Source organism: Triticum urartu, chromosome 7 (genome assembly GCF_003073215.2).
Source record: "Triticum urartu cultivar G1812 chromosome 7, Tu2.1, whole genome shotgun sequence".
Classification (NCBI taxonomy): domain Eukaryota; kingdom Viridiplantae; phylum Streptophyta; class Magnoliopsida; order Poales; family Poaceae; genus Triticum; species Triticum urartu.
In genome coordinates, this window is record NC_053028.1 from 673,022,916 (window position 1) to 673,037,352 (window position 14,437).

Genomic DNA, 14,437 nt, shown 5'->3' on the forward strand with positions numbered 1-14,437 from the left:
TTCAGATTGAAGAAATTTTAGGGTCCCCCCAACCGCCCGAACATCCAAATTTCACATCTTCCTTCATATTAATCTTTGACTTCTCTCTGCATAGAAAATAGTGATTTTGCTTTACAACCAAAAATCGTAGTTCTGAAACAGGCATCGGAAAACCTCGTGGAATACTGGTGAATGCCCAAAACTCATAGTTCTCACACATTGGTTCACATTTTACAATGTTAATTATCTAAAGGAGTTGTCTACTTATTAGTTAGCAAAATTGAGTAAATCCTACTTAGACATTAAGATAAACCTACAGCCATTATTTCCAAATATTGCTTCCAATACAACTTATTTCCTAGAAATCGCAGTTACATAAATTTTGCTCTGCTACAATTTAGGGATTTCAACACTATAATTGCTTTGAGTGATATATCCTTTTAGCATACTAAGATTTATTAAAAAAAATGGGCACTTGATAATTAGCAAAACTGTTGACCCCATTGCCAGGTATGTCGTGTTGGGTGGACTAATCATTCATGCACTAGCCAGTGCAGCTATAGTATTAAGTAGTAGAACTTTAGAAGTTTCCTTTGGTAATGCGTTGTGAATAGTTAGGCCATTGGTTTGGCCTTGATTCTATCACGTGTGTTGGTGCATAAGTTCTACACACATAAAGAAAGGTTGAAACCTGCTTAATATGAAGCCATTTGCATAGTGGCCTTGGGCATTTGTTTTCTTCATGTGGGAGGTGACTAACTAACTTGTCTTTCTCTTAGTTATTTTTATTAGAAATCTAACACTACTACTAAATCGTGGGCTTACTATATTAGTACTAAATTTGTTTCAATGAGTTAAGAAAATTAATTAATTATGTTGTCTGTGTAGAATCTGGATACCACTAGATGTTGATTATTAAGTTTGTTTCCTATTTGCCTTCCAGCTAAGGTTTTCTATTATATAGTTAGTCCAAAGAAATAAACAAGGATTATATTACTCGGTCATACAGAAGAAACAATACGAAAAAAACCAAATATTCCTTTGTATTAATCTGGAATTACTTCGCAGATACAAGAAAATGATTTAGTTTTAGAGCAAAAGATCATAGCTCTACAATGGGTGAATCGGTTTCATAGATCGGGTTCGATGCCATATAGCAATGACACATTGGATCATATTTGACAATCATCAATTAATTGGTAGTGTTATCTATTTATTACTAACTATAAAATTTATTAAATATCAGTTAAATCTTCGAAACAACACCTGGCCATTATTCTCATAATATCACTTCCAGATATAACTTACCGCCAAATATCACGTAAATTTTGTTGTATTTGTGCACAAAGTACTTCCATTTTGGTCTAAGTGCCGCTTTTAGCCAACTAAGGTTTAAAATAATTCATGTGCTTGAGAATTAGAAAAAAATTCATGAAATTACCAGGTATAGTACATAAGTTTCAAGTAACTAGGAAAATAGAACATTGGGTGAACCAATTTTTTTTCTCAAATACTGGGTGAACCAATCATTCATTCACTAGTCAGTACAACTGTATTAATTAGAACAGTAGAAGTTTCCTTCGATGTGGGGATGTGAATAGTTTGGTCAAGATTCTACATAACGTGTTAGTGAATAAATTCCATGCACAAACAAACCTTAAGCTGAAACCTGCTGAACTACATTGTACCAATTAGCTTGGCCATATGGAACTTTACTTCATGGGAAGATCACTAACTATTTTATGACGCAATTAGTATTTCATACAACTCTAAGAGCATTCCTTAATAATTGTGCTTCCATATGTGAAGTAAGCTTATTCCAAGGGGTTAAGAAAACTAATTAATTGTGTCGTGTGTGTGGATACCGGTAGACGCGGATACATGGGAGGAAGATATCATCTAGGACTCTACTAGAATTATTGTGTTGTGCACTTATTATAGGGAGACTCCAAGTCCAAGACAGAAACAAAAAAGGCAAGTTCATGATATCTTTTAGGCCGGACGTAAGCATCGTCCTTCCTTCTTTGGAGTAAATTAATGAAAAGACATAGATATGTTAGCAGCAATAAAGGAGAGCATTGGGGATGTGTCCCGATGTTGATGGTAATATTAGTACTACCCTATTAACACTAATCATTGGCGAATATTTTTAGCTAGGTTAAATAGTTAGATTATTACACATTATAGCCTCATTGTCCAACGCATATGATCAAAATCGGCATAGATGCATGATCTTCCTTTACATTTTATATAGGGTAAAAAACTATTGCAAAAATTGAATCGACAACTGTGGATATGTCTAGATCATCTGAGGGATCAAATAAGACATATGCGAGTTTAATCACTATGCAAAGTTTATCAAAATATTCATGGTTCCATGCATATGTCAAAAGTTACTTGTTAATTACTTTGATTAATAATTAACAAGGTCGTGTCCTTATCCATGAGCATTTGGTTAGCAAGCTAAATCCATCACTTAGTGGAGCTTTACCAGCACCAAAATGAATGCGGATTACGTCTGCAAGCTTTAGTTAGCCTAGAGCTAGCTTGGCGTGACAGACTATGAGTGGTCGGAGGGCCCAATACATGCCCAATAAGATGGTACTACTCCGTGGGTTATCTCCAAGTAAGCAGATTAGTTACTATACTTGTTAGTGTAGTGCTACTTTAGCTTTCTTTTAACCAAAACATATATGCCCTCATAAACCACTTTTTGTTAGGGAGTATCCATCTCTCTCATTAAGTAGGGACCTTAACACACACATAGTGCATCAACTAATTAGAAAGGTGCTTTCTCTACACCATGGAAACATGATATATATGAATGCACATACAAAATTCTATGAGGATGGCTCTCTTGCTATAGCTTGGTGTGAGCTTATCCACACCAAAAGAATGATGGTCCCGACTGAGCTAGCTAAGATAGGCTATGTATTTTGTACACCGTGCATGATTGCGTGGAAGAAAAAGGGATGCATTATGTCTCCGGTGTGCAGACACAAACGCCAATGTACGTTCTCTAGCGTTATGGTGGCTGCTACAGTACAAAAAACAACATGGGTCACACACCACATGTGTTTGGGGCTTAGATCAATATCAATGCATGCCTCTTTTGTGTGGATCTCAGCTCCACATATATGGCAATGTCTTGTGTGTAGTGAGCTCTTCTAGTTTCGGAGATGACTCCCGCTGCAACCATACACACGTGCATATCCACGCTGTACACAGAAGGCTAGTATGTACATATTTTGTTATTGGAAGGCGATAATATGAATTGGCAATTAATATCGATGGCAATCACGGCAATGATTTAGAGGAATTGTGTCTCCTCCTGATACAAATGTCACCTATCCCACTTATCATCATGATGTATTCTTTTGTCGAGGTTTGGGTATCAAATAATGCAATAATACGTGGACTATGTGTTGCGTACAAACGTTGATACCATTACTAAGCAAGCATTTGCAAGTAATTTCTATTATTTGCAAGTAGTTTCTATTACTGTAAATACAAATGAATTAGTAAACTGCGTCAAAACACACTTTCAGGGATGGTGTAACAACAAATGGTAACTTTAGGAAACTACACATAAAGCATGCTTTCAAGCAAATGGGTAACAGAAGAAACCGCAAATTACACCGAGTTGCTAATCAACTGAAAAATATGATTAAGGGTCCCACCTATCATTGACTCAACATGATGGCTCGACTGGGCCAGTGTATTGTCCACATTTTCACATTTATCAAATAGTAGCGTTTGGTCAACAAAATGTAGAAATTGCAAGCTAGACATACTTTAAAGAAAAATCTAGTGCAGCAAGAAAAAACAACAATATATAAGGTCCAAATACAACATGAAGAAATTTCAAATTACACATATACTTTCTAATTGATCGGCATTCTTTGTAAAGCTCCAAATACAAAACTACAATAGGGTCCAAACTAAACAGTTTTGTAAAGTTCAAAGTTTAGTATGGCCGGTTTTATAGTCGGACTAGAGTTATAACCGTAGCAAGCACCATATCTCGGGATTTAGGAAGGAGTTACTTGCTTCTAAATTTGTGTACCAATTTTTTTTCTTGAGCATATAAATAAGTGCCATTTGTATTGAAATAGAAAACATCGAGAAGCCGCAAGTAGGACAAAGCATAGCGCAAAAAATAACTACTCCCTTCTATCCATATTACTTGTCGCTCAAATGGAGGTATCTGCATTGAAATATGTCTAGATACATCCGTTTGTCGATAAGTAATATGGATGGATTGGAGGGAGTACATATATAAAAAAAAATGGTGCACCTATTAATTAATATTGCTTAATAGTGAGTTTACTCGAGCATCAATCAGCTATAGTAGTTAATATCTGGCGCCATTAGTAAATACGTAGCCAAAACGGCAAGCATCTATCCATGATTAATTATGAACTCTGCCAATGCGTCCACGGCACCTCGATCCATTCATCAAGCGTGGCATCTCCGCTTTAGTTACTTTGCCACGGTGCACACATGATCGATCGACGGATGGATTCCAGCCCTTTTTTTTCCCTCAACAAAATGACGGTCGATTCCACTCTCACAGGACCCAATTGGCACGTACGTACCCAGTACTGGTTAATTTGGCTTTATCAGCTCGCGCAACAGCTAGCATCGATCGATGGAGGTAATCATCACGAGTGCTGGTCCGGTGGATGGGCTCGTCGCTCACATGTAACGGCCGCTGGTTGCAGGGTGGTTAAGCGTCGCGGCGATGCGGGGGCACCGTATGTTGAGTTGAGATCATTGCCCGCCTTGACTTTCCTCCCGCAGAAACATCAACTTGACCTTGACACGTGAGCTCCATCAGAGTTTCCATCCATCCAGCAAAGGTCAAGTCCATCTTCGGCTGGCTGTGATCTTATTAGTTGATCACGTTCCGTACTGACACTTTACAAGAGCCCGAAGCCAAGTTCTAAACTTACTTTAGAAAATCAATCTGAACTACTTCCGAAGTTGTGGCTGGTTTTAAAAGGTGATTTTCGCCCTGGATAACAGATTCGACCATAATCTGAATGCTAACATTTGGAGAAGGAAGTCTAGGGCATAGGTCGAAATATGGGACGCTGAAACGTGCGCAGCCGCCATATTTGCTTGGTCCATCAGCAGAAACAAGATTTTTTTAACGATATATACAAAAGAAGGATTTAGTATTTTCACCATGAGAGCTCAAGGGCCGGTAATCAAAGAGGACCACCAATTATGAGGAGAGCAACTAGTTAACGAGCGCTCCTTCGGGAGCCTTGCAACGATCATTGCCACTTGGCGCGCTCTCAGCTATTCGTCACGAGTCGCGCTCTGGACGCTCCCTCCGGATTTTGTTTTTTATTTTATTTTTCCGCATGCGTTTTCGGCTTTTAAAACGGTTTTTTTTTGTTTTTTTTCCGATGTTTTCGTTTTCCCCCGGTCTTTCTTAGCTTTTCAATCAAAAAAAAGATTGCGCAAAAAACGCATTTTCTTTTTTTTTTCTTTCGCGAGAGTCACGGTTTTCTTTCGCGAGAGGCACGGTTATGCTTTAGCGAGAATCACGGCCATGCCTTTCGGAAACGAAAAAAAATACGCGTTTTCTGTTTTTTTTTCTTTTGCGAGAGTCACAGTTTTGATTCCGCGAGAGGCACGGTTGTGCTTTCGCGAGAGTCACGGCCGTGCCTCTCGGAAACGGAAAAACAAAACGAGTTTTTTCTTTTTTTTCTTTTGTGAGAGTCGCGGTTTTGCTTCCACGAGAGGCACGGTTGTGCTTTCGCGAGAGTCACGGTCGTGCCTCTCGGAAAGGGAAAAACAGAACGCGTTTTCTGTTTTTTTTTTTGCGAGAGTCACGGTTTTGCTTCCGCGAGAGGCACGGTTGTGCTTTCGCGAGAGTCATGGCCGTGCCTCTCGGAAAGGGAAAAACAGAACGCGTTTTCTGTTTTTTTTTTGCGAGAGTCACGGTTTTGCTTTCGCGAGAGGCACGGTTGTGCTTTCGCGAGAGTCATGGCCGTGCCTCTCGGAAACGGAAAAACGCGTTCTCTGTTTTTTTTCTTTCGCAAGAGTCATGGTTTTGCTTCCGCGAGAGGTACGGTTGTGCTTTCGCAAGAGTCACGGCCGTGCCTTTAGAAAACGAAAAAAACGTGTTTTTTGTTTTTTTCACGAGAGTCACGGTTTTGCTTCCGCGAGAGGTACGGTTGTGCTTTCGCAAGAGTCACGGCCGTGCCTTTCGAAAACGAAAAAAAACGTGTTTTTTGTTTTTTTTTCGCGAGAGTCACGGTTTTGCTTCCGCGAGAGGAACGGTTGTGCTTTCGCGAGAGTCACGGCCGTGCCTCTCGGAAACGGAAAAACAAAATACGTTTTCTTTTTTTTTCTTTCGCGAGAGTCATGGTTTTGCTTCCGCGATAGGCACGGTTGTGCTTTCGCGAGAGTCACAGCTGTGCCTCTCAGAAAGGGAAAAAACGCGTTCTCTATTTTTTTTCGTAAGAGTCATGGTTTTGTTTCCGCGAGAGGCACGGTTGTGCTTTCGCGAGAGTCACGGCCGTGCCTTTCGGAAACGAAAAAAACACGTTTTCTGTTTTTTTCGCGAGAGTCACGGTTTTGCTTTCGCTAGAGGCACGGTTGTGCTTTCGCGAGAGTCACGGCCGTGCCTCTCGGAAACGGAAAGAAAAACAAGTTTTTTGTTTTTTTTTCTTTCGTGAGAGTCATGATTTTGCTTCCGCGATAGGCACGGTTGTCCTTTCGCGAGAGTCACGGGCGTGCCTCTTTCGAAAAGGGAAAAAACCCGTGCTCCCGGTTGGATTTTTTCGTCTGGTTTTTTTCATGAAAAAAAATGTTCGTCAAAACCTATCAACATGGGATCTACTTTTTGAAGATCTCGACGCGAGGAATCAAACGATGAAAACGGTTCGAGTTTGGACGCACGGTTTAAAAAATAAAACATTTTGAATAAACGGATCTACAAAAAAGGAAAATCTCAGGCTGCGCCAAGTGGCGCGCTGCATGTGTGCCACTTGTCACAACCAGGGAAGGTGGAGTGTTCTTTGCAACGAGTACTTCTTCATTAGTGATTTCGAATTATGAGCCTCCTGAATCATAGGCAGCCCAGCTGGGCCAGAAAGACCGACATTGTGTCGGGCTTGGGCTTAGCTTTTGTGCACTAAAGTCGGAAAAGGCCTCAAAAATGTGGAAATCAATATTTTATTCAAAATTAGGTATAATAATGGATTTATATATCCTGAGAATGACTAAACTAAAAAATAACAACGTTTGCTTTTTCCGGACCAGGTCAGCTCAGGCTTGGACTTGTCAAGCCCGTCTCGGACCCAACTTATCAGGTCGAATTCTAACTTTTGTCACAGGAAAAAATAACTTTTGCACGAAGAAGCAATAAGATTTATGCCTCGATGTGTTGGTATAGAAAAGAGAGCCATGCCGCCAAGCGCTAGGCACAGTTGGAAGAGTGTCGTAAAACCAAGCCCCGCGCTCTCACCAACTCGAGACTCGGCCTTAATTGTGTCGAGAAGGCTAGCATTGTTGGGTTGCGTGTTGTAGAAATAACAACGTTAATCCGTAACATAATCACCGAAGAAGCGCCCTTTTCTTGCAAAGGTGCAAGCAGAGTAGATGGTTTGTTGTCAGCGATCCAATGAGTCATCCACAACAACGGGGTTTGGACTTTGGATGGTCGATCAGGTCTATGGGAGCACCCCGGGGCAGAAAATACTTAGGGTCTAGGAGGAGTACGGATCCAAGCTACCTTAGCTCTGAACTATTCGGTGTGGATAGACGAGGGTGGCAACCAATCAACAGATGTGCATCATTCTACTGGAGGCATAGTTTCAAATGAGAGGCAGGGCATGTCCGGTGAAGTGGATCACACACCAGTCCGGTGAAAATAAAAATTGCTCATACACATACATGACACAAAATCAACTCTCATTTTTTTTGTTTCTTAACGGAATAACGGCGGATGAGATCACACTCAGTCTCCACTTGTCCACTCCCTTGGCTAGCTTAACCTGCCCCGGATTAGTCCACGTCCCATGATGGAACGAACATATGCAATACAAGACGTCTCGATGTGAGGTGGATTCCACGGCCTGGCCGGCCACCTCTCTATGTGAGTGTTTGTTACATGGCTGACCTCCATTCGATCAGACATCGAGTCTATAGCCTAGCTAACAAATATCACGATGGTGTGAGAAACAAAATATCCTAGCTTACTGCTTACGGCAGTTCTTTTCCTTTCCTTTTCTTTAGGACAGTAAAGGCCAGTTTTTATACATGTTCGGCTCAAAACAGAAAAATCTTGAGAACATGGAATCAACCGTATTTGAATATCTTGTTTATGTCGAAATTGTATCATTGCATTCATTACGAAATTGTATCTTATTTTGCTATGTTCTAGTAGTCAATAGAAAAATATCAGTGCAAATTTATGGGGAACTTACATCGTTTTGCTGACACAGGCACGGTAAATGCGAAACACGACCTTTTTTTTTTGAAAAATGCGAAACACGACCTTGACCATCGACTCAAGTAACGTTCCTGTTTCTTGGAAGAACAACCGTTTCGAAACATGCTTGGACTGTGCAGCCATGGCGGCAGCAGCGTCTGAAGCAAAGCGGAGGAAGCTGCAAGCCTGCAACCTGCCTGCAGAATTAGCGCGCACTTGTACCAGACGACGCTTATGTGCTTGGATACAAACTCTGCAGCTTCTACGGTGAGGTCGCTTTCTTCCACGGCTTGGTCTAGAATCTAGATAGGATAGGATAGCTCCCCTGAAATGATCTTCATCGATGATTATTAATCTTTTTAAAGGGCAGTTCTTTATGCCCTCTATCCAGCTTATTTTTAATTTTTTTTAAAAAAAATCTCTTAACTAGTAGGCTTCTAAAATAAAATTTTAGGTTAGACTTCTAGAATAACCTAGATAGAGGACATCTCATTTTACAACCAAAATAAGTCACAAAGAAACTGGCCCTAAATCTCCAAAGAGTGATATTGTGGAGACAGGGAGAAACAGAGGAGTCGAGGCTGTGTTAGAGGGGTCTTACTTTTGACGGAGAAAACCAATTGAAAGTACAAAACATAGTACAGTACTATCGTGCTCTTTCATGCTTTCCTTAATGGCCCAGAGAAGTGACTAGGGCCAACAATACTTTCTGTTAACTGTCCTTATCAAAAACGACAACTTTCACCGGACCCTAGGTAACACACTAGCTATGTCCACAAATTCCACTCTGCATGAAGAAAAGAGGAAAAAAGAGAATGCATGCCTCTCTGTTGACAGCAAAAATGCTAGACATAAGCTGAGTTACAGGGCTCTTATGGAGACGTTTTTTTAACACTAACATCTTCCCCCCGATTTTCATGGGGTGGGCCCACTTCCCCCAACCGAGCCCAATCAGAAGCGTCCATGTTTAATCAATCCGTAAAGAGACCTTTTACGATGCATCAGATCAATATTGACCGTTCCGTACATGTAGCATTGTTGCTGTTGACAGTGTGATTTCGTAGTCATGGAAAGCATATCACCGTCGAGGGCTCCAGGTCGTGCTGCAGCAGTAAACCCAACATGTCTCGCCCAGTCGTGCCCAAGAGAGGCCCCCATCGAACACAATTCTTGTTCTCGGTGTACTGAATCCACGTCCTGTCGCCGTCCCAGACTGTCTCCGGAATAATTCCCAGCCAGTGCATCACGCCGCGCTCTCCTCGGTTGCTATACAGTCATCCTGGATGACAACATCTCAAGCACACACGGCCACGCATGCGCTGCGACGGCGACGTGTCGTGTTAGTTGTTATGAAGCACGGCCACGCATCCGCCGCGGACGGCGACGTGTCGGCGTCAGGGCGTCGATGGCAGACTGGCCAAAAACAATCCGCGGCGGCCGGCGGCTGAATTTTATCAGTTATCACTCTAGGATCTTGGGGCTGCAGGTTCTGTTTGTGCTACCGGGTTTACCTGGATGCAGGAATGAAAATCTCCCAATAGTGCCCAGGTGTTCCGAGACTGTAGCAGATGCAAATCAAAAGGGCAGATGCACTGCCTGTTGTTCCGGTGAGCTTCCCGGCGAGTTCTTGATCATGATGAATAAGCGAGCATCTGATGCTTCAGAGGCTACCAGCCAGGTCAGCACCCTGAAGAAATATCCATCAGTTTCTTGTTTTGGGGGTAAAATATGACATTATCCGGAATAGGCGGGGGTTGAGATGCATGGATGTTCTCGAATCGGGTGGCGGCAGCACATGTTGCAGAAGGGCTGCTTGGCTAATCATTCAGAGCACAAGATCCATCAATTGGCGTGTTAATATGCCATCATCACCAACTTGTGCCCCCCTTTTGGTACCTGCAAATGGTGGCACCATGGTGCAACTGAACCTCGCCGCGCCACCGCTGATCTATACCAGCTCTTTCCCACGACCGGTTGCCGTCGAGATGACGAACCGAGCCGCTAGAGACAGCGACCGTGCCGTCGCCCACAAGCTTGTTCAGCGATAATCCGGTGCAACAGCCCTAGTAGCTCAAGCAGCCCTTGTGCTCAACTGCTCTGCAGTCTGCACCAGCACTTCCCATGGCATTTGCCCCTTTCACTGCTGCTAGTGACACCAGCACTCGCACGGAGCAGGAATAAGCAGCGCCAAAAAGCAGGGCCAAATCTTTATGCAGCACCTCCAGGATCATCTGCTCAGGTAGAAAAACTTGATGCTGCCTGTAACTAGATTAAGTTAACAGATGATGCTTCATGCAGCAGGAGCATGTACGAGAAGCAAAGTGTTAGTGCAGGTCCCCAACAGGAAAGCAAAGTGTTCTATTTAGGTGATGGCACTTTAATCCAACATAATGATCTGGAAAAGCATCATCCGGCGTTTCTTATACTTGTGGGAGATCTTTGCCTGATACTTCGACGCTCCGACTCAGAATTTACTGCAGGCCGGAATCTGAGATGCCGGAATCTCCGGTGTTTTCTCTTAGTGACAAATCTCTAAAGATACTGTAGTTATTATCACAAAATTCTTTCTTTTGAAGTTGGGCCCGGTGACTAGATGTCAACCGGTATGAAAATTTCATACAAATATAGCATGATGCAAACAATGTGGCGACACGATTTCTAGAATAAGAACTTAAGCAACTTATAATGATATCAGTTAAATCAAAGTCATTGCATAAAAGACCATGACCATCTTGTCCACAACATTCACTAATATAAGAAACAGAGCATTGCAAACATACAACTGTTAATTTGTGTAAGTACTTTGACTATTTACACCAACATAAGAAGAAGCATTTGACGACAAGACGAGGACAATTGGATGGGGGCGGGGGGAGGGGGATTTCACGAAGATAAGGAGTGTTTGACGACAAGACAATGACAACTGAAAGTGGGGGGATGCATAAATCTTTGAGATGATATTGCTAGAATAAGATCCACATGCCAAAGATGACAACTTTAATCCACAAATATCTGGGAAATACATACCTTGGCGCCCCACATCATCACAAAATTGAAGCTACTAGCAGTAATAGATGGTTAGTTGCTAAAGGATAAGAACCTCCATTAGAATTATATATACATGAGTGACACAATATTAGTCCATGTCTCATACAATTAATGACGATGTTAAAGTTTGAGTAAGCTATGTGATCTTGCTGATGGGTCTAGGACTCCAGGTTGGCCCTGCTCTCTAAAAAAACAACTTTGTTTTCCCATTAGTATTGGTGGAGCTACAACAAGGCCAAATGGGCTGTGGCTTGTCCAGTCCATGTGCAAAACAAATGAAGAGTATAGATAAACTTGGCCTTTTGAGAGAGAGAAAATGTGTTCCCTTCGGCTCAGCTCACATTAGCCCGCAAAACCAACTTTGGGTAGCTCCGACATTGCCCAGTAGTAAAATAAGTAGTTGGGAACATAGGACACACTTTTTTGCATTTTTTATGTGTCGAGGAATTAATATTTACAAAAAAAACACTTATATGATTGCACAATACTTTTCTATCCTAAAAGTTACCTTCCTACTTGAAAGCAATTGGTTTGTTTTTTTTCCCTCAAAATGGAGTATAAACTTCTGGACTCTGCATCACTATGATGCATACAATTACTAAGCAAAGTACAAGACAAAGATAACCATGGCTGAATCATTACAAGATATGAGAGACAACTAAGACTAAGTCAATGTCTTTCACAGCGACGCCTTCAACAAGGGATAAATGTTCTAACGCCATCATTGTCGTGATTCGGGCATAGACGGTTTGGGCAAGAATTTCATCATGGTTGTCGAGGCTAGCCAACAAAGACCAGCAAACAGCAAGTAGAAAACGCCTTCATGAAGGCAACAACGTAAGTTCGGCATTGTTAAGCCTGACAAACAAAGTCTATGATAAGAGTTTTAACTCTGAACATGAATCGATGTTCCAATCAACATCTTGATGACGACGGATCATTCGATAGTAGCATCCATACTCCACTCAAGGACCTAGTACATCGGCGAGATCTTCTCACTTTAGATCACCACCACGGCCGTTACGGGACGGCCTTGTCTTGGCATGGAATTGGCCACTATCACTCCACACCGGCGTTAGTCATACTGTAACATCCACACCACACTGTCCGAGCCACTACCTTGAAGTTAGATGCCGATGGGGAATATCTAATGCACCACAAACCTCCTCGTGTGATGGTCGTTGCCCTTGCATCAGACAAAAAATCCATTTATGCCGCCAGCCACCGGCGAGCACCCACGATACCGCAGACGAACACCGCCGTCATGCTTGCAGATTTTTTTCGATAAAGAACATTTTGCTCAATTGATATATCGAGATGATACAACCGCGGTGAAGGAATGCCCGGCCTCTGCATAGCACGATGCAAACAGCAAACACGTCCAACACCTCAGAAAAAAAAAATCGTGTTACACCAATAAATGGCCATCGGACCTTTGGGCATGGCACGATGCCTGCAGATACGCGATTGGGCCTCTTGGTCATCTTGTCACGGTCGTCGGAAGGCCACTTCCCCGCCAATAATGGCCAGTGAATGCCACTGCGGACGGCATGACTAGCCCTTACACGATCCGACCATTGCCGTGAGTGCCGCCTCATCAAGGGGCCACCGTCGCCACCTCCGGCGGGCCAGTTTCGTCTTTTTCCTCCTTGTTGTCGGCGCCACCGTCGGCGCTCGTGCCGGTGAGGAGCGCGGAGAGCAGCCGGCTGCAGTCCTCATCCTTGCGGTCGAGCCGGTCGGCGCGGTCCTGAAACTTGCCGGCCTGGGCCTGGGAGCCAGTGACCCACGCTAGGCCTCCGGGTAGGACTTCATGTTGCAGCCGTGGAATTTGATGGAGTTCGCAGCGAGGCCGCGCACAATCAGATGAAATAGCTGAGTTAGTTGTCATCTCATTGTCCTCAGGCTTCATTGCAAGCTTTCTTGCCGCCCCGTCGTGCTGCTGCTCTCATGGTCATGGTGGTGGCCGCTGCTCCCGCTCGCCGCGTCGGCGGGGTCGCCTCCGAGCTGCGAGCTCACCTCGCAGCCCTGCTCGTCCATCTTCTTCTCCTTTTCGTCGACGGCGCTCGCGCTTGCTGCCGCCGCCGCTGCGAGCTCTACCTCGACTGCCCGGCTAGTGGCCGGCTTGGCGAGGAACGTGGGCCGGTCGTCGCCGGCCATGATGACCACGACGTGCTCCTGGAAATCCAGGGCCGGCTTGGACGCGCCGGACGCCGAGGCCTTCTCCCCGTCGCCCCCCGACTCCTGGCCGTCCCGGTCGCCGTCGAGGTACCCGGAGAGCTTCCAGTAGGAGCACGCCAGGATGAGCAGCGCCAAGGCGATGAGCCCCAGCATCGCCGCCAGGCCGCCGAACAGGTACGGCACAGGCGACTGCCATGGCGAGTGCGGCGCCGTCCCGTTGATCAGCCCGTGCGCCGGCGCCACCATCGGCGCCCCCGCGCGGTGGCTCATGGCGACGAACTCGGCTCCGGGCCTCATGGTTTGTGTTGGTGTCCGCGGGCACGGCGTCTGCGTAGCAGAGCAGAGGAGTTGCACCTGATGAGTTTGCTGCTCTGTTATCTCTGTTTTTCTCCTGTGTGTGCTTGTTGTTGTCTTAGGGATGGTGTGGAGGGGTGAGAGGGAAATGGGCTGTATTTATAGGGGAAGAGGCCGGGGAGAAATATATTTGTGATGCCAAGGAATATCAAATGAACAATGAGGAAATTCTTGTTTGGAGGTATGTACTCTGTTTCTAGATACCACACCTTTTTTAGGCGAAACCGCGCGAAATCCCCTATGCAACTTTTATAGCTAAGAAAATTTGTACAATCAGGGCTTTGGATAGGCCAAAAAGCTAAAAAAGATAGAGGACATGGGTGATGAGTTACCATTGATTAAGGCGTTATTTAAATTGGGGGATATATTGCCTCTAGATTGTGTGCGCAACCATGGCGTGTTCCGCTTCTAAAGATCCTCGTACTC

At 43.9% G+C, this 14,437-nt stretch overlaps 1 protein-coding gene across 1 annotated transcript; it reads right to left on the reverse strand.

The window, feature by feature from the left end:
* Positions 1–12,812: 12,812 nt before the first annotated feature.
* LOC125521015 (protein GLUTAMINE DUMPER 1-like) lies at positions 12,813–14,092 on the reverse strand. Its single transcript, XM_048686066.1, has one exon. The coding sequence runs from the start codon at positions 13,952–13,954 to the stop codon at positions 13,385–13,387; it is 570 nt and encodes a 189-aa protein (XP_048542023.1). The 5' UTR covers positions 13,955–14,092; the 3' UTR covers positions 12,813–13,384.
* Positions 14,093–14,437: the final 345 nt, after the last annotated feature.

Coding starts and splice junctions, on each gene's coding strand:
- LOC125521015 (XM_048686066.1), bottom strand. CDS start 13,954: ATGAGGCCCGGAGCCGAGTTCGTCGCCATGAGCCACCGCGCGGGGGCG.